Raw genomic sequence first — 27,150 nt, forward strand, 5'->3', positions numbered from 1 at the left:
CTTTGCTGCCCTTTGTGGCAGGATGGTTAGGCATACTTTGTTTCGTATTGTTGTATCTGTAAAAAGAATGAATGCACCTGATAAATGGAATAATTTCCTCTCAGATTTGCTTCACTTATGGTATCTGTTCTATAATAAATCTTAGGCACAAGCAGTTATACATACAAGAATTTTTACTGCTTTTCTGGAAAAAAAAAAAAACCCAAAACTACAGGCCATATATAAATACGAGCAAAATTTGTTTATAATCTGTGAATACTTTGAACCTTAGAAGTTATGGTGGCAGAAGAGGAAGCTACGACTAAAAAAAGAGAGGCTGAAAGAGTTTAAATGCCAACACTTCTAGAACCAACTTAATAAAACATTGTTTCTCTCTCTCATCTTATGAAGCACATTAAGAGAGAATGTGCTCAAAATAGAAGAACGAAGGGATACCACAGAAAACTGAAAGAGAAAGAAAACATCTGTTAGTGCTTCTCTGCTTTTCTAAACTGGATCCCAAATCTTGAGGTGTTTAGATTTGATACGTACCTTGATATTGAGATAATTCTCAGGACTCAGGCTGTGCTTATACCCACTGAATAAGCATGCCCCAACATCTCTTGGCAACATAGCTGGTTGCTGAGTATCACCACCTGGTCAGTATTTCTTATAAGTAAATAAGTGGGTCTCCTTTTAGAAGTAATAATTTTGTATGTTGCACTTTTGGAACCCTATCTTTCATTAATGAAGTAACTTTTAAACTTTCTTTTCTATTAAAATATGAAACTCAGCAGTTCATGTGAAGTTTCAAGACATTCATTTACAGTGAGGAGCTCACTCCAAACAGAATCGCTGTTCCTAAGCATTTCAAACAGCAGCAGTTTTTAGAGAGAGAGCTACTGCTTCCATTAGGGTTAACGCCTTTTTGACTGCATAAGTTTTTGTGCTGGTTTTGGCTGGGATAGAGTTCATTTTCTTCATAGTAGCTAGTATGGGGCTATGTTTTGGATCTGTGCTGGAAACAGTGCTGATAATACAGGGCTGTTTTTGTTACTGCTGAGCAGTGCTTACACAGAGTCAAGGCCTTTTCTGCTTCTCACCCCACCCCACCAGCGAGGAGGCTGGGGGTGCACAAGAAGCTGGGAGGGGACACAGCTGGGACAGCTGACCCCAGCTGACCAAAGGGATATCCCACACCATATGACGTCATGCTCAGCATATAAAGCTGGGGGAAGAAGATGGAAGGGAGGGACCTTCAGAGTGATGGCATTTGTCTTCCCAAGTAACCGTTAGGCGTGATGGAGCCCTGCTTTCCTGGAGATGGCTGAACACCTGCCTGCCCATGGGAAGTAGGGAATGAATTCCTTGTTTTGCTTTGCTTGCGCACGCAGCTTTTGCTTTGCCTATTAAACTGTCTTTATCTCAACATACCAGTTTTCTCACTTTTAATCTTTCAATTCTTTCCCCCTTCCCACCAGGGAGGGAGTGAGCGAGTGGCTGGGTGGTGCTTATTTGCCGGCTGGGGTTAAACCACAAGAGTTTTCTTATTACGCTAGGAATAATGTGACATGAGAAGGATCATTGTCTTTTTCTCCCCTTACAGAGCCAAATACAGCTATCTGAATCTGAGCATGCTTCTTGCTGAGCAGGTCAATGACAGAAATCATGAGCTAAAGAAATAAGTATTATTTCTGCCTGCACTAACAGATAAACAGCTCTCATCATCTGAAAAATTAAAGCCATTTAGGTACTGAGTAGTCCCAAGTACTCTGGTTTCCAGCCAAGACCTCCACCATTTCACTTACAGCTACTACCAAAACCACAGAACTGGTTGGTTTTGCTGTTGTTCATTCATACCTCTATTTCAGCATGTGTTTGAGGAACTCAGAAAGGACGGTAAGGAAAGATACAGCATATCCACCACATAAGGACATTTGCCTGGTCATGGATGAGAAGCTATACAGTAGAGAACTGAGGCGATGTGTTTCAGAGGCAAAAATTTCATCTATTTCTATGTTGTGACTGTTATTTCAGTGTCAGTATCTGATGTATGAGGTAAGCATCCTTGAAATCAGCAGATTAATATCTCAATTGCTACCATGCTTATATTTCATGCTTTCATGTTGGAATGCTTGCAAATAACAAATTTTTTCAATGATTTCTGGTTAAAGCTTCTCAGTCTCTGAAACTGTAATTTTTAAGAGAAAGAAAAAAATCCTTTTATAGATTACCGCTTAAGGTCTCTTCTAGTTATGTAATTCATCAGAAGCCACTGCATCCCGGCTATTCTGTTTTTTTACTGGTCTAAGTAAGGGGTGAGGAACTGAATGAAGTGTCTTCTGGAAAGGCAAACTGTATACTCTTTATGTTCCCTGCATATAATAGAAGGTCCAGACTGTGTCTTAAGATGTGGCAGACCATTTCCTACAGGGAAGTAAGGTGCTCATCTGATGCTAAAATAGAATAATTTTTCTTTCAATGGCGAGACTGCGGGATGTAATCCAAACTCTAAACTGGCGGGGGAGAGGGGGGTGTTGGAATGTGGATAGTAATGCTGATTTGATAGCTCTGCAATGAAATCTCCTGTAGGTTAGTTCCCATGAAAGAACTAATAAGGGCACTTGTTTTCAATCACAGATGCTCTCTGCTCAGTCCTATTCTGAAGTGCTTTATTCAGAGTTTCCCCAATCAATATTTTGACTTTGAGAGGCAGAGCTATTAGAGGTTGTTTAGCTTGAGAGCTGGAATGCCAGGTCTTGAGCCAGGCAGCCCTCCTCTACTGTTTGTCAAAAGAAGGCAAGAAAAAAAGCAGAGGCAAAGAAACAGTGTACATTCCCACCCTAACTGATAATTTTATTTTCTATTATTTTGTCCTTTGGTAAACATATTTTCTAGATTTAAAAACATGCAAAACTAAAGCACTGGAGAAACATACCATGGAGAATATGGTCATAATAGCATAACTTTTCTCTAAAATGAGCAACAGTTTCCTGGTTATCGGGTTCTAGAATGCCACTTTCCCTGTTCTGAAATGAAATTCTTAGCAAACTCAATCACATTCCTTTGACTATTATATAGAGTGATTAGCTAGGTAACTCACAATTTGGATTTTTGTGCCAGGCTAGAAGGAAAATATAACAGGATGGGAATATATCAAAAATCTCTCTTTTCTTTAGGTCTGGTAATGGATTTTTAGGCATCTTAGGAAAGAATTCAACTTTAGTTCTAAGCTGTAAAATTATTTTAACATGACCTATGAATACCTCAAAATCCATTTCAAGCAGCAGTTTGGTTTTGCTTCTCCCACCAAAAAAGGCAAAAAGCTGTTCTATCAAACACACACATACTGTGCGAGAATACAGTGTCTCATCACCATAGAAAAAAGACAAAGAAAGGCTGAACTTTGCAAATCAAATACTTAAGAAAACTTTACTATACAGTGTTTATTACTTGAATTCCCAATCACAGTGGATGACTGCACTTTTATCATGTTTTCTGTCCCCAGTATGCAGCTATGTCTTTTGGGAAGATTATTTGTATGGCAACTTATATTTTGTTGGATATTCTTCATTTTGGCTACATATCCTTAAAGAAATTCTGCTTAATTTGCGTAAGGTTGATTTTACTTCACATGTCTTTGTTTTTAAGATTATTATCGCTTCTTAGAAACAGTTCTTTGCCTTCCAAATGCTGCTCTTCCCAACATATCTTAAAATATTTCCTAGGAAGAACAAACAAAGAAAGAAAAATGTCTGTGGTTTAGTACTGCTCATGTCTTGAAGCCAGAAGTTTCTGAAAATCATCAGTTTGGCAGTCATACATCTATCCGCCTTTTTGTAGCTTCCACTATTATAGGCAACAATCTGAAGACCTTTTCTATAAATGAAATAAGAAAAAAAGAAAGTTCTCTGTTACTCCAGATGTTTGTTTCACATTAGTACAATTTTACATTAGTGCTTGTCACTATTTTCTTCTCACTTCATCCTTTTGGTATTGATCATCTGCTTTTGATCTCACACACTGAGTAATGACATTGTTTTCACAATGTTCAGGGTGGAGCTTTAATGCAAGCTATTTTTTTAGGACTGCCTGCTATCAACAGAGAAGCCAAACTGAGCAGATACTGGTTACTTATATGATAAGAAGGGAAATAAAGATCGAATGAGCACAGAGCAACGTTTTATTTTTTTTGTACAATCAAAAAGATGCTTCTATACCTTGTGAGGGGAAACAAAGTATCAGATAATTTTTTAAAAATGTCTTTAAAAGAAATAGAAGCTTAAGTAGTAAATACTGAATTGTAACAGATAGTTGATATTTTCATTAAACTGGTCTGTTATAAATATTTAGTTGCTTGCTTTTTTAATAAATTATAAGGCAGCATTTTTTTGTTTTAGTACCTATTGATTCTTTTGGTACTACAGACTGCAAATTTCTTTTAAAAGATAAGGTGGCTTTGCTTTTAGTAGGAAGACAGCCAAATAAGTCACCTCTATATGCCAAATAGAAACTCTACAGTCACCCAATTTATTTTCTCTCTTGATTCAAAGTAGGTGTTTTTGTGTTGCAAACTCTAATTCCCGATTCCTGTTGGCCAACCCCATATGCATCTGACTGATTATTTGTTTAGTAGCACTCGGCACACTGAACAGGGCAGGTTTGTTCTGCTGAAGACTTTATTACCCATCTGCTGCAAAGCAGGGCTGTGATAGAATTCATTCTATTTACCCTAAAACAACAACAACAAAATCACTTCTCATGGGTATGCAGTGTCATGAGGGGGGAAAAATAATTTGACACTTCATCTTTCAATGTCTTTTGCCAGTACTCAGGAAAAAAATATGTATAGTCCTTTCATTAGAAACAGTGCAATAAAATTAATATTTCTTCCCTGAACATATAGCACCAAGGAGACATCTCAGCATTTGGAATGTCCTTATTTCTCAACTACAATTAACCAGTTGATATAACTCCTTCATCATTTGAAGCATTTTATGTTCTTTCATTTAGAGACTGTTTCTGGTAGTTCCGATTTAGGAGGGCTTTTTCCTTCCATCAGGCTAAAGTGCTTTATTTAGAGGTTATTTTTGTATTAAACCCATGTAAATCGTTTCACTGCTATGTAAAATACCGAACAAAAGCACCTAAGTCCTCTTCCTTCAAAATCCTCCAACAATCTTTCTATCGTCGATCTTTACAGTACATCTTACACAGTTATAAAACAGGATGCTGAATGTTTAGAAACTGTTAAACAGACAGATAGACTGGAGTGTGTGCATATGTGTGTGTGCATGCTTGCATGAAGACGGGACTGGAGGGTGAGAAGGAAGAACCTGAATAACAATGATTTCAGAAAGCAGAGGTTAGAAAGAAACATGCCTTTAAACAGTGCACACAGTTGTACCTTCCTTTCCATAATTTAGACAAAACCAAACTGAAGGTATGTGGGAAGCTAAGCATGGTATATCAATATTTATGCTGCTTGGAATTTACAAACCAGCAAGCTCCTATGCAAATGTTTGAGCTACATAAAGGAAACATTGTTTTCTGCACATCATGCTTCAAGTCATATGCTCTGAAATAAAGATTTCAAGAGTATACTGGCCTTTTTGAATTTTTATTTTATTTAGAAAGCTGTCATTTACAAGGCCAAGCCTCTACTCAGAAAACTCCTGTTTAATGATGGTGCATATTATTTATTGTGTGTACTAGCTATGAATACATTATTTCAAAAATGCTTAAAATTGGCTGAAAAATCTACAAGCATTGCCTTCCTCCTCCTGTATAGCGATCAACTCCTGCTCAGCAATTTCTGTGTGAGACACTGAAATGAAGCAAATAACACATTTTTCTTTAAACTGACATAGATGGCTATTAATTCTAAGCTCTTTGCTATATTCATAAACAATAAACTTAAGAATAACATTTTCTCCAAATTCTGGCTAGTTCTGCATGGACAATTTTCAGTTCTGTCAAGTGAAGCCAAAGTAATATACCAGTGTCATGTTTACAGCCATCTGTGTAGATGCAAAGTCAAGTTTGGACAGCTTTGATCTTGATAAGGTGCAGATATTTTGATGTGAAGGATGACTACCTTAAAAGCACAAATGGATTAAAACGCTTCATGGGCTGGGAAGAAATGGTCAGAAAGGTAAGGCTCGTTTCAGACTAAGTTTTCTAAATGCCAGCAGACACTAATTAAAACAATAGTAGCCAGTTGGAAAGACTACACCTGCCAGTACCTTGTTCATGCCAATAACCTGTGAAGACAGCTCTTCAAGATGAAAGAAATACCAAAACCAAGCCAACCCCCCCCTGAAAAACTTCACAATTCTTGTAACTGAAAGGGAAAGTGAACATAAAATGTATAGATGCATCAAAACCCCATAAAAGTACTTTCTGACTATTTGGTAAACCCAAGACACAGTTCTTCTTGCTGCTTCCAGTTTTTGTAGTCTTAACAGGAACTACCATGATTGGTTTGACTGTTAAATGGTCACAGTCATAACTGTAGTGATATGGCTCCTCAGAGGGGCAGGAGCAGCAAAAAGAATAGGGGGGGAAATGTGGGTCTCCCCGAGATCAATGGCCAAACAGTCATTTATATCATCATGATTTCATGATATAAATTCAAGACTCATGAGGCTCTTCTTATTGGAAGAAGTAGGCATGCAAACATCATCAGTTCAAGAGTAGTAACCCAAACACAGATTCAGAATGGATAAAAACACATACTGTCATCTGTGCATTTGTGATTGTGAGGAGAGGGAACTTTGGGCTTTTAATTAATTGGAAAAAGCATAACAGCAGATCTTTGAAACCTTCTTAAACCTATATGATGTCTGAATGACGGTTAAGCGTTACAGTTCTCTTGGTAGCTAGTAGATAATAGTTGTCTTCTAAGTTAAGGTGAAAACTATGACATAAAAAAAGCATGGAGACCTTGACAGTGAATTATTACATAGAAATCAGACACTTTTGCTGTTGATCTGCTGGAACTAAACCTGAAACCAAGTATTTCCAAATATATTTCCTTTAGGAAAGAAATATCTAATTCTCTTTCTTGGAATCTTCCATTTCAGGAGAGATATAGGGAATGATTTTTTTAAAGTTTGTCACACTTAAGTCTGTGGAAATTCTAGTAATTCATATCTTAAGCATTTCCAAATGCAACATGAGTCAAATGTGCCTTGAAGGAAAAATGACGCCCTTTCTTGTTATCATGGGATGACTACAGTTTTGTAGAGTTGTAATTTTAATTGAAAAACATCATTTTCCATAATATCACTTGTGTGCACAGATTAGATTTGAATTATTAGCCAAAAGTTCCCGTTGCTATTGTAATTTCAATTTACTTTTTGACAGGTAAGAACTTGAGTATCTGGCACCAGCTATACAAATTGAGAAGCTGACCACTCTCCTGATATTTCTTTTTAAGATAAATTACCTGAGGATATTTTTTCATGACCAGGTATTGGATTCTGCAATGCCTGTCTACCTGTCTTCTATAGAAAAAAAGATCAGAAAGCTGCATCTTTTTCCCTCAGTTTTGCCAGTTCCATAGCGAGGTTATTCTCCATTCTTTATTTGTATAAAAATGTTTCAATACAGTACATGACTTCAAACATGTATCATGTGTTGTGAGAGTGTCTGGACAATGGAAAATGGCAAGTAATGCAGGGCTTGGGGCTCAGTTTCAAATTTATCATCTAGAAGCACATTCTCAAGTGGCTGACTAATATTATCTCTCTCTTCTTCCTATAACTAAATACATCCATTTGAAAAGAAGCATAATGTGCCCACAAAGCTTCCATTTCCATCCCCCTCCCCATAACCTTAATTTTATTTATTGAAATTTCCCCCTTATATTTAATTTACAGGGAAAAGTTATTTTGCACTGCCACCACTGCAGGAGCTTTTTAAATGATTCAAGGAAGTGTAGCTTTCATTTAGGTTTGTGCCCTCCAGTCTGTTTATACTGGTCGATACACTTGTCTGAAAAATATAATGGATTAGCACATCATTCAACAAACTAGTCAGAAGGCAAGCTCAAGGCGACAGAGACCAAAAAGTAAATTACAGCCAGTAGTAGGGACAGGCCATGCCTACAGCTAGGAAACATCATATCAGTACAAAACCTGTATTCTGTGAGAATGTTACTTGAACTGAAATGGGTGAAAAATTTACACTGAAATATAATAAAACAATCAACTCCATGATTTCATACGGAACTATAAATTGTACAGTTTATGACACCTAATGCAAAAACTGATTCTCACAGGCAGTGCATGCTACAGTCACGCCGTCTATCAACAATAGACATTATTGCTCCGTAACATAAAAGGAGCATTTGTCTCCAGTTAAGTACTTTTTATATCAGAGCTTATTTAACACATTTAAATATGTGCAAAACATAACATGCCAAAAAGCATATTGTGAAAAGTCTGTGAAAATATATTTTATATAGGTAAAACAAACACACTGAAAGATGTAATACAGCCTCAAATGATGGAAGGTCATTCTCCTTAGCATACATTCAAGGTGAAGTTCAGTAACTACAATTTTTAGTATATATGTAAATTAAACTCTTTTCTATAAGTGATCATTGTGCATTATTTTTCTTTTTGAACCTCCGGAAGTTGATCAGAAAACCAAAATGGAATCCTTTTATCTTTACTTCTATTTTAAAACTTTAATTGTTATTTGCAATAGATGCCTTAGTTCTGTAATATGTGAATCCAGACTCATTTACAAAGAGAAAACAGGAGTTGTCACAGGAGTTGAAGGACATCATACCATTGTAATAACCTTTCAGAAAATTAATATAGTGGATGAAATTCACTGATGAGGTAGACCCTTTAGCTCAAATGGAGGTACGTCAAGAACAGTTGTGTGTGATATGCTGGAAGCTAGAAATCACACCATATGACTATTAAGTAAAATCTTGAAATGAGTTACAAACAACCTAGCAAATGCATCAGCAGCAAAGAATGAGAAACTACTTGCAATGTGGCTTCCAAAGCCTTGTATCTGTGAGAGAAGCAGCCTTTTCTACACAATGTGAACGAGCAATAGCTTTTCTTTTCTCCATTTTCATTCAACTATCCTTATGTGGCAATTAGTTTTGCCTTACTTCTGCTGTTTTTAGTTGTGCTTGTGTTTTACACATGACTGCAGGTATTAGGAAAGATAACACTAGCATTCCAGGTTTGCTTCATGGACATATCCCTGGTTTCATTTATTCACAAGATGAACAGAAGCAGATGATTTCTGGACCTCAATTTGCCTATCTCTACTCCTCAGCTCTCACCACATAGAGTCACTTTGAGCACCTTGTCTAGGATTCTGGGAGAAGAGAGAACATACCATGGAGCAATGCTGTTTGAAGGGAATTCCCATACTTTTTAATTCATGCTTGCTGCTCACTGTGGAGCCAAAGGAGCAAATGGAAAATAAGTGTTTATATTTTGGATCAGTGATAGTTTGTTTAATCTAGGTTATTTCTGCTCGGAGACTGTGTCAAGCCCTTACCCCATGAGAAACCTTTTGTTACTTTATGGATAAAATCAAGTGGATTTGGACTCAATTCTCTGCATCTGTGTAGTATAAATCTCAGCCTCCTGAAGGGGGAGGTGTTAAAGTTGATCCTTTCCAAGTGGTATGTTTACTGCACTCATAATCAGGTTTCTATTCAGGTAATGAGTTGGTTTGTAAAGTCACATTTGTGTTGGGATATGTTTATTTCTCATTTGTCTACCCTTACACACTACTTCTGGGACAGTAATCTACAGAAACACCTAAACCTTCCTTGTTTTAAGCAAAGATCCCAACTTTAAAATGTAATACCCTATCCCAGCTGAAGCCACAATGTTCAAATATGCTGAGCTCTCAATTCAATATGAAATCTGCCTGTTCTCCTGGCGTGGGGCCAACAAGAGACTGATGGGTTTTGACACATTCTTCCCTGGTTTGTTTGTTTCCTGGGCAGGGGCTATTGTTCAATGCCAACTACTATTTTAGATGTCTAGTTAAAGTTTCTAAAATTCAGATGTTTTATATCTAGATTTTAAATATAGATATTTAAAGGGGCACTTAGAGACTTGAGTAATTCCTTTCAGTATAACAAATCAATTAAACATTGAGCCCCATTTCCTACTTTTATAAGCACACGTAGTTTCACATTTATGACTGGCCAAACAGTGAAGCAGACACACATGACCTATGCATCGACTTTGGGTGTTTATAGAGGTAAACAGGGCATACGGAAACAAAATGGTAACACACAAGTTCTTTCCAGAACTTTTGCTTTTGGTGAGACTGCCGCTGATTTTAATGAGAGTTCGCACAGTTCAAAAGTCCAAGCTCCAGTCCCTCAAAGATTTAATTGAATAGCTTTATACACATCATTAGTTTTACAGCTTTCAGTGAGAATTCTTGTGTGCATGTTTGCAGGATCCAAGCCTTTGTTATGACATATTCATCCTTTCTTCTACTCATACTCTATTTTATTACAAGTACAACTTGTAGCACTACCTTTTGTTATCATTGTTTAACACTCATCATTCAAAGAACTGTTTTCAGTTCCTTGTCACATTGTCAAATTTACCACTATTTAGAATAAATTTTTACAGGACACACATCTGTTTCAGACTAAATAATTTAGAAAATTTCAGCTAAGGCTCAGTCTAGACACAACAGCATTTTTTTCCACTCATGTTAAAGTAGTAAGATTTTCTTTGAGCAGTCATCACACTCCCATTTCTATCAGAAAATGGATTTGAAACTGGCAGATGGAGTTGCCTTTATACCAGCAAGAGGCTATTTGCCATCCCAATAAAAGTGCACTGAAATTTGTCCGAGTCACATGCCACTGAGCAAGCAACCACTGCTTAAATAGATCAATACAAACCTTCTCTCTATTTACTTCTACAATCTACGGTGCCCCATGCTTATGATCAGGGGCCAAGGGTGTGATCTGTACAGTGACCCACATCGTTAAGGTATTTGGTGTGATATTGCAGCTGAAGAATTGGGGCCCAAACAAGAGAGTGACACCTGACCAAAGCTGTGCATTTCTGAACTCCTTTTCTGCTCTTGGATCCTGTAAGATGTGGATAACTTGATGGGCTGATTACCTATGTCTGGCATGCAGAGGCTCAGGGTGGGGAAGAAACCACAGGGCTGCGATGGGAACGCATGCTGCCACCACACATAGGCGTGAAAGAGGGGCCAAATGAGTGAATATAAAGGTCTGTCTAGAGGGATTTCAGTTTCAATGGCCAAATCTCATTAGCCTCCGTCCTTGGCAAACAGACTCCAACCTTGAGCAGCCAACAGCACTACCCACACTGCACCATCCCCCAGTAAATCTAAACATGCTTCAGCCTACCATAGCTCTTCAGGATGCCCATGGCCCAAAATCAGAGAACAAATGTACGTGCTCAGGGCTGTAAGGCTGCACCTGGACGTTCCTTACTTCCCGCTATTGCGGGACAGTGTAGGACAGAGGTAAAGAACTTGTCAGCACAACCTCGACTCTCCTTTCAATCATACAGACCCATACAGATTCACACACACAGATGTATTATATATAAATATATATATGCACGCATACTCCTAGCTATAGAGCTAATTGTATCTGTAATGCATCCTGCATTTTGTCATTATATTAGAGCATTATACAACACAACTAACAGAATTAAAAAAAAAAAAAAGCTTAAAAGCTTGTCTTTGTAATAAGTACGACCATTCAGATTTGTTTTTTTTTAGCAGGGGAGGGAGATGGTTAATCATCGACTGTTAGCATCTGTAAAAGGGTAACAGTTTTTATTGTTAAATTTTGAAAGGTGAAAAATACCCATCCCTTGTAAATTATGTATTCCCTTTCATTGTAAGATGAGATTCTCATAGTCACCAATCTCATTAAAAGTTAAAACTGTGTCTGCTTAGCATTAGCAAGGAATAAAAGGGTAAGAATGAGGTGTCTATGAGAACTGTAGCTATTGACATCATTGACCTATAAATATGTCCTCTTCAAGTTGATATACAGCAATTCATTATCCCTGTTTTGATATAATTGCTATTACTGAAAGCCCTTTGCTTCCAAGTGTTAATACAATTGCAGTTCATATTTCAGATTATCTGCCAAAAAGAAAAAACTAATTTCTAAATATTTGATCATAAAAGTTGTCCTCAGCTTTTACACAGATAATTTAGTCAAATAATATCAGATAATCTTAGAGCAGATTTAACAGGAAATTGCTAGGAACTCCATCTAAGCAGCATCCATTTGCACTTATATAAATGTACTGAATGTGTAGGAAGACTTTGACAGCTTGCCATATGTGATTTCATTCTGTAGCCTACCTACTTTACCATCAAAAGTTATATCCTTTGAAGCATTGCCAGAATTACTTTAGTCCAGTAGATATGCTAGATGTGCCCTTTAAAAGCCATATCATTTCCTTTCTACTCTGACTAGTTCAATGTAGCATCTGCTCAACTAAATTCCTTTGAAGGTTAAAACCAAAAAAACCCCTGTATTACAGCTCACTAAGATGTCCAATGTTGAATGAAGACCACGGATGCAAGAGAATAAATACGAGTTAAATGAGACTATAAAAGAGAATCAGAAAATTATCAGCTATCATGGGAATATTATAATTACACACACACGGAATAAATATTTGCATTTCAGGATAGGTAAGCATTTTATTTAAAATAATAATAATAATAATCCCTGAATTTTATACTTCCATTCCACTATGTTGATTGTTTATATGCTAATTCTGATACTGCTGTGACATGGGTGCTAATGCCATAATAAAGGATATCACACATCAACAACTTGATTAAAAATAGCAAATATAAGTATGCATGTATAATCTCCTTTAAAATCTTTGGTTTTTACAGTTATTTTAAAAGACACTGTTATTTTCACAGCACCTTCCCAGGTGTTCTAGATGATAATGAAGGGATAGTCCATATCATCAAGTGTCACAAAGCAGTAGTGACATTTTAGAAATATCTTCAGTTTAGCTTCTTTAATTTTTACAAATGCTATTTAAGGTTGAAGACTTGTGTTTTTACTACAGAGCTGAATGAATTCCAGTAATTACATGATTTTCTTGTCTGCTCAATTGAAAAGGTTTCAAAACATATTAAAATGGCAGTGTCCTTTCCTAGTCTCTTGAAACCCTGCAATGTCAATTTTAATTAACGAGCTGTAAAAGTTACATTTTTATATCTGGGATTTTTTTCCACTTTCACTTATTTTTTCACATGAATTTGCACCCTCACTAGGGAGGCTGCAGACTTTGCTAATCTGCAGGGATTTATCACAAGAACATCATGAGAATGCAATGACTGGACTGGGTCAGAACTAGCAACATCACTGTCCAAATTAGGTACAGCACTAACATGCTTATACCAGTTAAATAGCTCCTAACCACTTAGAACGGAATAAGCATGATTTGTTTTATGTCGGTGTACTTTAGTGGCCTTCTGTTGAATGCATAAGATCTTTCTTCACAGTCACAATGGCAGATAAACCAAGAGGAGTATAATGACATCGACAAAGAAGACGACAAAAGAACAAATATTAAGGGACGCGTTCCGGTTTAGCCAAATGAAACATTTGGAATAGCCTTCATCAGCTTATCTAATTAGAAGTGTACAAAATTCTTTCTGTAGACACATATCTGCGAAAATGCAGGAAAGATAAATCCTTAAACTTGCAATGAGCATGGAAGAGAGGCCCATCTCTGTGAAGCTCTCTCTAGAAACTGGAATTTGCTTATGTGCATTTCAGTGACTGAATTACTTTCTATTTTCAATTCTTCTCATGAATTGCCTTCTGATGGGAAGGCACTGTACATTTAAGCAACAATACACCAAAATTGAATTTGAGGGCTAACAAGGAAGACAGACTGAATCAGAAGAAGATGGGAAACAGATGGCTTTAAAATAAAAATATCATAATTGTTCATGTCTCCCAAACATACAACTAACCAAATGTATACCTATCACAACAGAAAAAGTTTTCTGCGTTGTTTTAGACAACCACTCTGACCCTGAAGGCTGTCAGGTCTTTGGAATGCATCTTTCTCAGTGGTTAGACACTACCTTATCTACACAACAAATAAAGTTACTGTAAATAAAGTATATAGCTTTTACAATTAATGTGGGAATCCTTTAAAATGCATTAACAAAAGGTTGATTCAGGTTAACTCAATCTGAATATACACATTTGGAGACAGGACAAAGAAATCAAGCTATCGTATGATCAAAATGTTTAAAAACATGCAACCAATTTATAACCAATTTAGGGAACAAAAAAAGAGTAATCAAACTGTCACTCTTATTCAAAGTACTAGTTGCTTATAGGGACAGAGGGATTGCTCGATAACTTCTAGAAAATCTCATTATTCCCAGTGTAACATAAGCACCATGTTGACAATGTTGATAATATATAGTAAAATGAAAACCATGCAAAAACCTGTGAAAACTTTTCATTGACTTACAGGCTGTGCATCAGACTCATGTCAGGTCAGGAGAAACAAACACAGGATGGAAACCTACTGTTTCTCCAACTGCCTTAATGGGTTTTAAAAAAGGAAGCATCTCTTCCTACAAACTTTCAGTCACGACTCATACATGCTGCCTCAATATGTGGAAGAGATACATTTACAATATTCATCATATCTTTCTTATGTATATGTACGGAAGTTCAACAAGAACACATGGATAGCTCCATTGTCATTCAAGGAATGTCAGGAATGTATACGGCTTTGTATTTACTACTTACACATGAATAAGTGCTGTCCCAAAAGAGACATCTTTCTGAAATGCAGTATGAAAAGGTATAGACTACGCCTCACTATACTGGCTACATCCTAATTCAGCAGTACTCAGCCTAGAAAATACTCATCACCCAGAAGACCCAAAGACAGAATCTTAAACACAAAATAATTAATATAGGTAATAATACTGTCATACACTTTATTAGCACAGGGCCAGATTTATTAATGCGAAGGCTTCAAAAGTTCTCTGGAATGCAGTATGAGCATGATACACCATATCAGTTTATAGATCCATGTGATCCCATTCAACTAGAGAAATGAGCCAGTATTTCCCCTTTCTATTTTACTGTTGCCAAACCTCACAATTTTATTGCCAATCATGTGATGTTTGCTTGTAGCTCCAAAGGCCTGGCTGTAGAACCAGAAAGTCTCAGACATCTCTTACATATAAAAGTAAACTTCTAGCATTCATGGTAGCCAATGGAAAAAGAAGAGTTGAAAATGTATAGCCATAAAGGCTGCAAAAAGCCCAGAATGTTAATAAGCACTTTAAAATACTATATTCATATACCTAATAACTTGAAACCAGTCTCACTATTTGAGTTGATGCTGCGGCATGAGTTCTGAATATCAAGGGTCGGCAAAATTTATTTTGCTTGGTGAGGAAGAAGCAGCATGTCTTCTCACAGCTCTGATTCTCAGCTGCTGAGCAGGGGCAGCGTGCTCTCTCTTCTCTGCTTTCCCCTTCCTGTCTGCTCACACTGGAGAGGCATTTCTTTTGTCTGTCTTGCTCACACTATTTTGATTTCCCCTCCCTCCAATATATGCACACACTTCCTGTCTCTAGAGGAGAAGATAATTCTTGCTCTTAGACGTATCCCCTCACTGCTGAAGGAAGGTATTTTCTCTCTTTCCTTTCTGCCTTAAATTTCTAACTCTCGGCAAAGGAAGTTTATCACTCCACTCTTTTTCCACATCTGAGCTCCTGTCTTTTGAAAGGGAAAATGTAGTCCTAGTTTTCCTCTGCCTCATCTCTTGGTCAGTAGAAGTACATCTCTGCTGTTTAGCTGGCTTTGGCTATGCCAGCACTGCTAGAGCATGCTCCAAACCATTTAACCGTGTCATGGAACTGCAGTAGCCTGTGTGCTGGGATGGGTCCTGATGGCAGACACTGATGGCAGAGCTTGTAACAGGGCATTAAACTGGCTCTTCTATGGATTCATCCGCAGAGGGTCCTTCTGTGGCAGTGCCATGAGAACAATAAGTAAATAACCTCCAAGGGGAGCTGAGTTACTCAGTGTTAATGCAGGTAGTTCTGAAGGTAGGAGCAAACAGCAGAAAAAACTTTTAATGTGAATGCTGTTGAGGAACTCAGCTGAGCAACTAAAATAAAGTATGGGTTCACAGTAAGCCTGACAAGTTTTCTGATGCTCTTTTTCCCTGTCAACTAAATGCAGAAACCAACCTGGGTACATTCCCTCTCATGTTGTAACTTTACCAGGAGGCTGGTGTCAGCCTCTGTGCAACTAGAAATGTGGGCAGAAGATGTCTTGGATGGCATCCTGGTTCAAATGCCAGAAAGAAATACAGGGAAACATAAGGTTAAAATGCTAAGGCAGCATAGGTCTATTTTAATGCTGAAAGTGAATGGGGAGTGACAAAAGAATATAGATTAGCACTGGAAGAGCAATAGCACATGGACGTGATTGTCTTCAATTTCCACTACAAACCTTGGGGATTAAGCACCATCAGCCTTTGACTTGGGGGTTCTCTTGGCTAGATCCCACACTAACTCTGCAGTGAAGACATTCTCCACAGAATTTGGAGTGCTTCTCTCTTACCAATACTCTCTTCCTAGAAAAGGATTCCTCTGGTAACTCTGAGTGAAAACAGAACATGTAAAGCCCTGACCGAGGCTGTAACAATACAAGATGCTGGCAAAACCAGATTAAGACATATCTCCTATGCTTGTTCTGAGCTGCTAGTTCCTGATCTTGTGCTTTCATATGCAACCCCTTAGTTGGACTGGTAGAACTGTCAGTGAGGATTTCCAGTGGAAGATATCACTGAACTGATCTGAGTTTAAAATAGTTTTTTTTTTTTTAGTTTGGTTTTTTTTTTTTATTTTTGCAGGGTTATTTGTAGCCAAGATCCATTCAGTGATTGTGTTTTTAATACATACAGGCACTCTTTTATTTATTTCATAACCTTAAGCCAATCCTTGAGTTTCTGTGGCCTGAAATGCTTGGAATGGGAATTCTGTTGAGTGAACCCATACTGTTTCACTGCTACAAATCTTGAATCATTTCATACATTGCAGAATATTTGAGTCAGGATTTTCACTTGCCCTGAGTCAAGTATGGATGTAAAAGAGAATCCGTCTTTAGAATCAGTGCATCTTGTAAGCATTCAAAAGCATGTTTTCTTACTATTAATCAAAATCTATTAATTATAATTTATTTCTTTTTAGAAATGAAATTTTGATTGCTCACCATTAGAATGACTTTTTTTGACCTTACTTTTAAAAGATAAAATACTTAGTTAATTTTTGAGGTTTTTTCCTCCCATCTCTAATGTGCCAGGATAGCATGGAAAATATATTTATGCCAAATTTGTATGTTTCCTACCACTATCTGGTTTTCTCCCCCAATTATTCCACAGCTGTTTGTTTTACTAAGTGACTATATATAGAATATTCTCCAACTTCCACACAAATATGTTACAATGCAATGGAAAAAAGATACCAAACTGCTCTGTAGCTAATTTAGATAATATGAATGTTAATTCAGGGAAACTCTTTGTCTTTGTTTTAATAGGAAAGACAAATGTAAAATAGCTAAATTGTCTTAACCATTTTCCCCAGACATTTTTCTTAAAACAATCTGAAAACATTGCATCCACCACAAAGCAAATGTTCTGATTGCTAATGTTCTCAGTCTTACTTATTTAGCACTGGAAAGACTTTAACAACTGCAACGAAGATACGTTATCAAAATCTTATTTTTAACATCAAATGTTAGAAATGATTAAGTGACATGAAAAGTCTTCAGCCTTCAAGCGTTAAACCAGTGAGGCTATATTTTATTGCACGGAGAATCTGTGTGATTCGTTTTAACCAGTGAACCCCTTCTGCATAAAGGCTTTCAATGTTTCGGCCTCAATGGCTGGTAAAATATGTTCAAAAGAATAAATAAGAGGAACATGATTCTCATGTAAAATGACATTCTGGATTCCTTTAGTTAACTCAACAGAGAGCTATATTCAGTGGAGCCTATAAGACAATACTGTTGGCAGTATTTAAACACACTGCAGAAGAATAAGCAAAACAACGTGATCAGTAACAATAAGTTAATTTCAAGTTTAAAAAATCAGTAAAGCATCACTATATACTGCATTTGGACTGACTACAAAGTGACAGTCAGCGGATTATTCCACAGATTTCTAATGCTGAAAATTCTGATGGCATTTACTAGCATAACCTTTCAACTCTGAGCACATCAATAGAAGCAGACAGTGGTTTGAAATATGATTCCTTGCAGATAGCATATCCTCATTCATCTGACTGTGGTGCTCTGTGCTCCATTGCACAAACAGCGGCTCACCCACTTCTGAGAGGACACTAATAAAAAAGGCATCAATTTTCAGCTCTAGTACTACTGTGATCTCTTTATATGTTCGACATCCAACATTAAATTAAAATGCTGTTATAAATCCTACTTTCTGAATCCGGAATGAGTGTTGGGTTTTTGTCGCATGAGACTGCAGCAAATCTTGTCAAAAGCAAGGAAGCACGTCTTGTTCACTCAGAATTAATGTTGTGGATGAAAGAAAGAGGTAAAAGAGGTTGAATATGGTGAACTGTGGGTGTCAAAGGCAGTGGGTAAAGCAGCTTTGGGGTACCAAACAGAGTATAACATTCGCTGCTTTCAACAGGTTCCTAATCAGTAATTATAATTAACAGTTACTAACTGCAGATGAAAAACAGTTTGTTCGTTATATAAAGTACTTCAAAAAAATCCTGCAAATCTTTAAATGCCTTTATTCTTCACAGTTTGGGCAATATATTCCTCTGTGCTAGACAAAACCAGTTTTGTAATAACCAGCTAAAACAGGCTAAGTGTTTTGGATCACTTCAAGACCATACAGTGAAGGTTGTTACAGAGTGTCTATGCAAAATTATGCATATTGATGTTGATGTTTAGGACTTCTGTCAGCTTGTCATTTGCACTTGAGTTGTCTTAAAAGTTCTTGGGTTGGGATAGGGATTTAAAAAAAAAAAAGCATAAAGAAAAAATTATTAGGCACTGATGTGAAATACCGTGACAACGACAAAATCTTTCCCTGAGTAAAAATAAAGCTGCGAACACTGAGTGCGAGAAAGCAAGCTGGCAGGATATTTCTGTTATGTAGAAGAGTGCCCTACGTTTTGGAGCCTTTCAACTGTGCCTGATAACCTCTAATGGCAGGTATCCTTTCTCCTTTAAGAGCTAAGCTACACTGAAAAGGCAATAATGGCTTCAGCAAAGATACTGTGTCTATAGATATTTTCTCTTGTTCCGTTCATTCATAATTATGAAGAAAAGAAACAAGCTTGCCTTTTTGGGGGTAGGGGAGTGCCTTGAAGAGTGGTTCAATATCTGGATCGAACAGAGGAACTTTTTCCCCCTAAGGATCCTGCCTGAAGAAACCTTGACATGCACAAAGTCAGAACCTAGACAAAGTTGCCCTGGTGAGAACGATAAGGTCACCCATGGGATTGCTGAGATTATCTCTGTCAAGCACTTGGACAGCATGCAGTCAAATGATGCATCATGCAGTCATTTTCGGGGGGGAAAAATCAATTTCTTCACCAGGTCGCTATTTGCTTTTCAAAGTGCCCTTGTAGGCCTTCACCACCAAGCATTTATCAATTTAAATGTTGTAAATTGATAATGTGCCACCATGCCTTGTACTGTTTCTGAATTATTTTGATACTTATATTTTCTTATTGCTCTCAAAATCCTCAGAGCTGCTCTATTTCAATAGAACTCCTCCCTTGCTCACTTCTTTTAGCATAAAAGATAAGAGTAAATGAAGTTTCTTATGCTGAACATTAATGAAAAAACTTCTTTAAAAAACACATGACCAACAGAGAATTTCCCAGGTTTTTATTTACTAATTTTTAAAGGGGAGAAACTATTAAAAAATTATCAGTGCTGGTGCACTAATTTACTAAATGAGTAGGAATGATCATTTTACATAGTAGTATTTAAATTCAGAACACTAAAGTGACAACAACAAAAAAAAGCAAGCTCATTTCTCAATTGGTTATTGTCTAAATTACCTTTAAAAAACTGTAGTTCTCTTGTGAATTTCCTGGCTTTTGTTGTTATTTTTTTGCTTGGATTTTTTTTACATTATTATTATTATTTTATTTAGATAATGGAACAGGGAAAAGTAAGGTAGAACTTACAGAATGAATGCAAGTGTCAAGATTGCTTTATATTATTTTTTAAGCAAACACAGCACAAAAGCAATCCTTTAACCATCTACTAACCTCAACTTGATTTGCATTGAAAAACAGGTAGAGCATAGTAGTTGAGGTTTGTGCTTCGTAAAAGCAAAAGAAATACATGGCAGTTGCAAAGCATTCTTAACCTCCAGTGATTTATTGGCCCTCAGCCAAGTTATCAGGGGAATCTAATTCTTCTTTATTATTCAAATAAACCACATTTGGCACCATGGTTCCTTTTCAGAATAGCTTCACAAATAGACTGAGTACTGTCATTTATTTGACCTTGTACTTGTGTGCTGTAGCTATAATTTTATTTGCCATTTCATAGAACAAATGCAGAGAAAGCCAAAATAAGGAGATAGGTTATGCTACTAGTACCACAGTACACATGTAATATACCTGTTGGTTTTGCCTGCTTTGTTTTAAAAGGGACAAAATCTCAACAATTTATTCTTTTTTTTCCTTCTTCATCTCTATTATCTCCAATTATGCTTGCAGCTGCACTGATCCTTTTTAGTGAGCTCTCTTTTCAACAGGCCAATTTGCAAACCTGGTCTGCATCCTGGACCAGTAGGAGCAAAGGTAGGAAATATTTTACTTTAAGGTGTGGACCTCACAGAGGGGAAGCAATGCATAATATCCTTGTTGAGTACAACTGCTGGTGAGAGGTGATTAAGAACTTGTTTCCTGAAAGCAAAAGTATCCTAGCCAGCTTATCAGCCCATAATATTTTCTATTGACCCTGAAACCTCACATGTCTGACAATTTTATCCCTTGCTCTGGATAGATTTTTCTCCCTATTTGTTACTACTTGTGTTTCAGCATATTTTTGGCCTAAGTCTCAAACACAGAGACATTGAAAAAGAATTGAAATCTCTTAGCTAAGCACTGATATTGACTTCTAAGTGCCTGAAGCACTGATTCGAGTGCCTCTTCAATGTCCAGATATGATGACTCATTTTAGCCATCTACTTTTTAAATCTCATCCCATTTCTAAAAGGAAATCAGAGACTGGGTATTCAAAAGATGGCAGTTACCGTGATATCAGAAATTACCTGCTGACTTGAAAATGTCAGAGAATAGATACATATGAAGACAAAACATTTTTACATCACTACAGAGGTGCAGTGTAAAAAGCTGTTTGTATTGGCAAAAGGGTAAGCTACACTATCACAAATCATGTTGTCCAGCCCAGGGAAGAAATCCTGGCTGTATTGCACATTTCTAGACATGCCTGTGTTTTTCAACAAATACTACAGTTCCTGAAACTACTGAATACAGGAAAGTATGTTGGACTCTGAAACTGCTCTGATTGCAATTCCACAGTGTGCTCTAAAATCCATGTCTGCCAAACTAACTTAAAATTCTTGGTTAGCATCAGCTAGAAAATAAAGTGTTCAAAACATATATACCTATGGGTGTCTACATGCAAGGTACATTCATTGTAATGTCAAAAGAGTATTTATTGTAATTTTTGTTTACTGTTCAAATATACTGTTATTTTTGCCAGGAGTAACTTTATTATCATCATTGCCAGGCTACCTCCCAAGATATTGTTTTATCAGATTTCTTTACTATTAGCCCTGCAGCTATCTTAGAACATCAGCATCCATTTGTTTTGTACCACTGGCTCTCAATGTTCAGAAAAGAGAAAAATTGGGTTCCGTGAAAAACTGTTTTCACATGCTGAGATTCGGTACAAGGACGATTTTCCTTTAGCTAAGAGACATGAGATTTTGCTTTGCAAGTACAAAATATATAGTACGTTATTTCCATGCATGCTAGTTGAAAAAGAAAAAAAACAACCCACCAACCAAACAAGGATGAACTCTCTAAGAAGTCATTTGACTAGAAAGGAAGACTCCAGAGTCAGCACTTGAAGAAGATGATTCAAATAAAAATGCTTATAATGTACATCCAGATTTTCTGAAGTGCAAAATTACCTAGAGGTTCTATATAAATATATAGTTGGGGAGTATCAGGATAGGGACCTATCAATGTTTACCTGCAGTGCAATAAATGCAACACCACATGTCTCACATAGCACCATTCCAGAAACTCAGAATTCACAATTTTTTTAAGATTGTTGTAGTGCAAACAGTAGCATTTCCATGTATAGTTTGAGAAATGGTTTTATGGATATTCTTGCTAATACTTTTTGTAACAAATAACACTTTGAATAGTGATTTAGTAACAAGCAGCTACAGCATTTCTTTTGTCATTATTAAGAGATGTAGCTACATAATATTATACCAAGAGAACAATATATTAAAAAAATAAACACAGTAGGTGTGAGAAATACAAAATGTCTCCCTAAAGACAGAAGAGGAGTGAAAATCACAGATATTTTAGTAGATCTCAGTAGATTTAATCTATTATTGTATTAAAATCCACAGTCCTGGTTCTGATTTTTAGTAGTTTTTCCATCAATACTTTCAGTAGTGAACGCAAGGAAATGTTTGTTCTGATATATCAAATACTCTAATACGCAAAGATAATTGCTTTATTTATCTGAACTCTTGCTTGAAATGTATATGGGATCAAGATGAAGTGTAAAGTCTTAACAACATGATGTAAGTTCAGAGTAAGGAAAGATTTACCAACTCCTATAGTTAAAAAGTCAGTGGCAGAAAATGCTTTTAACAAGAGACTAGCATAGGGTTAAAGCCAAATTTTTCTTGAACAGATGATATTTCAGATGGCCACACTATTCCAGATGCATCAATTTCCTTGAAAATCCAATCCATATATGTGCATATGCTGTGCTGGCAGGAGGACTGACTGAAATGGCCAAAACCCAAGAGCTAATATTCTTTTGGCCAGAATAATGCAATTATTATTTTCCTAGCTATCAGTCTAAGCATACAGAGCCATCTGTTATGCAAAGCAAACATACACATCTCAATTACAGAAAATGCAGTTGCCTTGACAGAATTTGGATTACACCACTAACCAGGGCTGTAAAATTTGTTTTAAGCTAGTGTATAATGGATGCCTTTCAGGAGTTTCCTAATTAGCATTTACCTGCTTAAACTAATTATCCATCCTTCTTCTTTACTGGCTTATTAAACTTCGTTGGATACTATGCATAAAACAGATTAATATGAGCATAAGACAATAATAAACATTAAAGTTCCGATTCTTTACTGTATTAGCAACATGGTGGCGCACCAATTTCAAAATTTGAGATTCTTGATAGTAACTCCCAAACAGATTAAGGCAGGGATTAAAGTCTATTACAAAACAAGGGACTTTAATGAGAGACAAGAATACTGATATGAGTTAGAAACAGCTCTGTTTCCATTTCTATCATTTGGTTTGCTAAAGCCAGCACAAAATAACAATTACAGAACTTATTACAGCCAATTGCTTGCATGTTCTTTGAGGAGTTAATGAACCTCTATTCGGATTCTCACCAGATAATATTTAAAATCAGTTTTTTTCTGCACCAAATGTTCAAATTTCCCATTTCATTGTTGTTGGGGTACAAAAAAAATGACAGTTGCCAGTGCTAATAGTTGCCTCCTTATAGCAGTATGAGTCCCAATTTAAAGGTGCTGAGATAAATATTATCTCAGTTTTTCTTTTTCTCGTCAGGGTGACTGCAATAGAAGTAGATTATCCTACCCTGAAAATCATCATGCAAAATCTTTCTGCTGCATTTCTAAGCACAAGCAGAAAGAAGATATCCTTCCTAAACATTTCTGAATGCTGCAGGATTAGGAATAAGCATCAACAAGCAACTTCCCCCCCACTTTTGTCCTGCCTTTTAATTTTTGAAAGACAGTTGTCAGCAATTAAATGAAAAAAAAAAAACCTATTATATTTTATAAATTTGTCTTTTCACATTAGTGAGCATTTGTGAAAGTGGCAAAATGTGTCCTTGTTGGAACCCTCCCTGCAAGACATTTTAATGGTCTCTTTCAGCATTTCTTGACTCCAAATGACTCCCTGTCATCGTGTCAGCTCCCTGGATAATGCAGCGTACTCCATAAACATCCAGTAATAGGACACAAGGGAAGTACTATTAGTGTGTCCCTTTCCTACCAGGTATAGAGGTTTAAAGTTCAAAACAACTGAGAAAAGAAACTTCATTTGTTCTCAATAAATTAATAATGATTCTTCATGGCAAAAAGTTTTCAGGCACAAGTTTGTCTTATCTCAACATCCAATACTGATAGATACGTTTTTCAAATACTTCTCAGGATGAACCAGATGCAACTTTAAATAACTAATTCAATAATCCACGTGAAACACAGAAACCAAATTATTATTTCTTTAAGAATGATAAACAGAAGAACGCATCATACACAATTATGTTCTAGAATCGAAAGTATGTACTTACTTGGGACAGGCCTAAATAGATGGAGACAGTTTCTGAAATGTACAAAAATTTTCCTTCTTGATTTAGTGCAAATACAAATCCATCCAGGGACTACAGAGTAAGGAAAAAAGAAAGAAGTGAATAGATTAATAAAAAATTCTAAATTCCAGATAGAAATAGATTCAAACAAAGGGAACACAGAACAAACTGAGGAAAACGTTCTGATTTCTAGGAGAGTGTTTTTAATTTGCATCCTTAAGACAATTCCTATATATTCTGTCTACATATTAACAAAGAGCATATGAGTATATTCCAAAGTTCAAGGACTTATTGTCATGCTTACATCTGCCATATACTGTATAAAATTTATCTCATTTGCATGACAGAAGAAATATAGAAAAAGAAAATGTTCTTAATTTTTTTTACAGGAAGAAATAAATAAGGAAAACAAAGAACCTTCTAATCAAATGGTATGTAAGAAGATCCCCCCACCCCCAGAATCAAGTGAGAGAATTTCAACTTCCAAAAACTGAAAAAGAGAAAATAAAATCCTACCATCACTCAAACCACTATGGACCTCAATAATTTGTTAATTAATTGAGGATTACACACACCCCCGCACGCGCGCACACACACAGCCCCCCCCACCATTTTCCTTTTGTGAGACAACAAACAAAGCCAATCAGCGGATTACTGTCAAATATGTTTACAGCCTAGGTCTATAGAAATGTTACGAATTTCATCCCTTTGGTGTAAAACTCTAGATCAGATTTTATTTTGACAGGTTCAAGTCTTTGGATGTGATTTCCATTGCAACTGCAAAAATCAAAATACGACTACACAGATTAATGCATACCTTTTGAAACATGAGTGCAGTTAATAAACAAAGGACTATATTCTAAACTGACACATGGAGTAAATCACTGCACATCAAGACAGAAATATACTTCTAGGAATAAGAGCAAATCTTCACTAGGAAGAAACTGCCTTTCATACACTATATGTGCCTTTACTTTTATGCTTTTTATGAGGCTGATTATTGGCAAATAAGCATTCACTATTGCAAAAGTAAAATCACAAAATTCCAGAAATTAGAAATGCTAAAACAACTCAGAAAATAAGAAGCACCCCAAATACTGGGAAGAACAAGAAGCGATCCCAAAAAAGCCCATCCCAAATATCCCCTTGTGATAAAGGTATGTGTAAAGTAAAAATATAACTGTAGCATTTGAGAGATGAACCTGGTTTTGGAAGAAAAAAGAAGAGATGCACACAAATTTGATGGTGACAAAGTCATGTAATCATTTCATTCCTTTTCAAATACAGAACAGTGATTTCTGAGGGTTTTTAATTTTTTTATTCTTCTGTTTCTTGATTAATTTCTAACATGCTGCTGGTCAGAAGCTGTCTTTGGCAAGCGTTCACCCCTCTCTGATGTAGTAGGTGGTGGAATTAGTTCAAAAATCTGTGTTTTCTAAAAAGAATAAACCACGTATTGGAAAACAAACCCTTGCTAAAGACACTGCATTAAAGAAAGGCTCTAATTTATATTTATGAATTAATAAAAATGTAAATCTGCATAGATTTCCTTCATGTAAAAACATTTATATTATGCAAGCCATTTATGGCCTCTTATAAATCATCATCATTTCTTTTCAAATGATTAACATCAGTTCCTTGAATTTTAACATCAATAACAGGTGGAAAATTTGGAAGAGTGAAGTTCAAACTTAGATCCATACAAGGACAATCAAAACCTTTACACATTTGATCTTCTCCACTACATATCATTTCTTTTGCTACTATTCACTTTCCCCATCACAGAAAGATCAGAAGAGTAAATCTTTAAAGGTCTTGGTTTAAGTTTTCCTGATGCTCTGTCCCATGTTCCTTTGAGGAAATTGGTTTAATCCTCTGGTAGAAATAAAACTGAGAACCGTCATTCTGATTCCCTGGCTGCCTATATATGTTCTTGCTAGAATGCCATTCTCCACAAGCAACAATAAATTGCCATACTGAATCAGACTAACAGCCTATCTGCAGTGGTCGGTTTTCCTGGGATTGACGGTGTGTACCTAGATGCTTCAGAACAGCGTTTGAAATACCCATAATGGTTATGTAGGTAATGACAAGCCTACTAGAAGTTTCTTTCTAACCTCAGGTTGCTACTAGTTGGCATGACCATGATATCTGATATTCCTCATAATTAGTTTTTATAACTAGTGGGCTCAAGACTTTTTTTTTTCTTTTTTGGAATCCTGTTATATTCTTGGCCTAATGATATCTTGAGGAAAGAAGTTTCACAGGTTATTTATGTGTCATATAACACCAACCTTCCTCTTCTCAGTTTTTTACATTTCCAGGCTTTTAGCATGGTCCTCTTGCTCTTTTACTCAAGAGAGTTACATACAGTTGGAGCACATTCATGATCTATTCTGTTTAGTACACTGCATTACTGTGTAATTATCTGGCATATCTGGACAGAATTTTGTAAGAACAGCAAAAAATAATTCTCTGAGTCACTGATGGCTTTCCTGCTTCTTTTCTAT

General features: G+C 36.4%; 1 protein-coding gene across 6 annotated transcripts in view; it reads right to left on the minus strand.

Moving 5' to 3' along the window:
* The window catches only part of NPAS3 (neuronal PAS domain protein 3), a gene marked incomplete at both ends in the record, with an annotated part of 624,151 nt that overhangs the window by 164,223 nt on the left and 432,778 nt on the right, over nucleotides 1–27,150 (minus strand). For all 6 annotated transcript variants that reach the window (XM_082317264.1, XM_082317265.1, XM_082317263.1 and 3 more), the window contains one exon: nucleotides 24,623–24,712. In XM_082317264.1, coding sequence (XP_082173390.1) covers nucleotides 24,623–24,712 — 90 coding nt within the window. The remainder of the gene's footprint in view (nucleotides 1–24,622; nucleotides 24,713–27,150) is intronic.

This window comes from Platalea leucorodia (genome assembly GCF_965183815.1).
Source record: "Platalea leucorodia genome assembly, chromosome: 7".
Lineage (NCBI taxonomy): Eukaryota > Metazoa > Chordata > Aves > Pelecaniformes > Threskiornithidae > Platalea > Platalea leucorodia.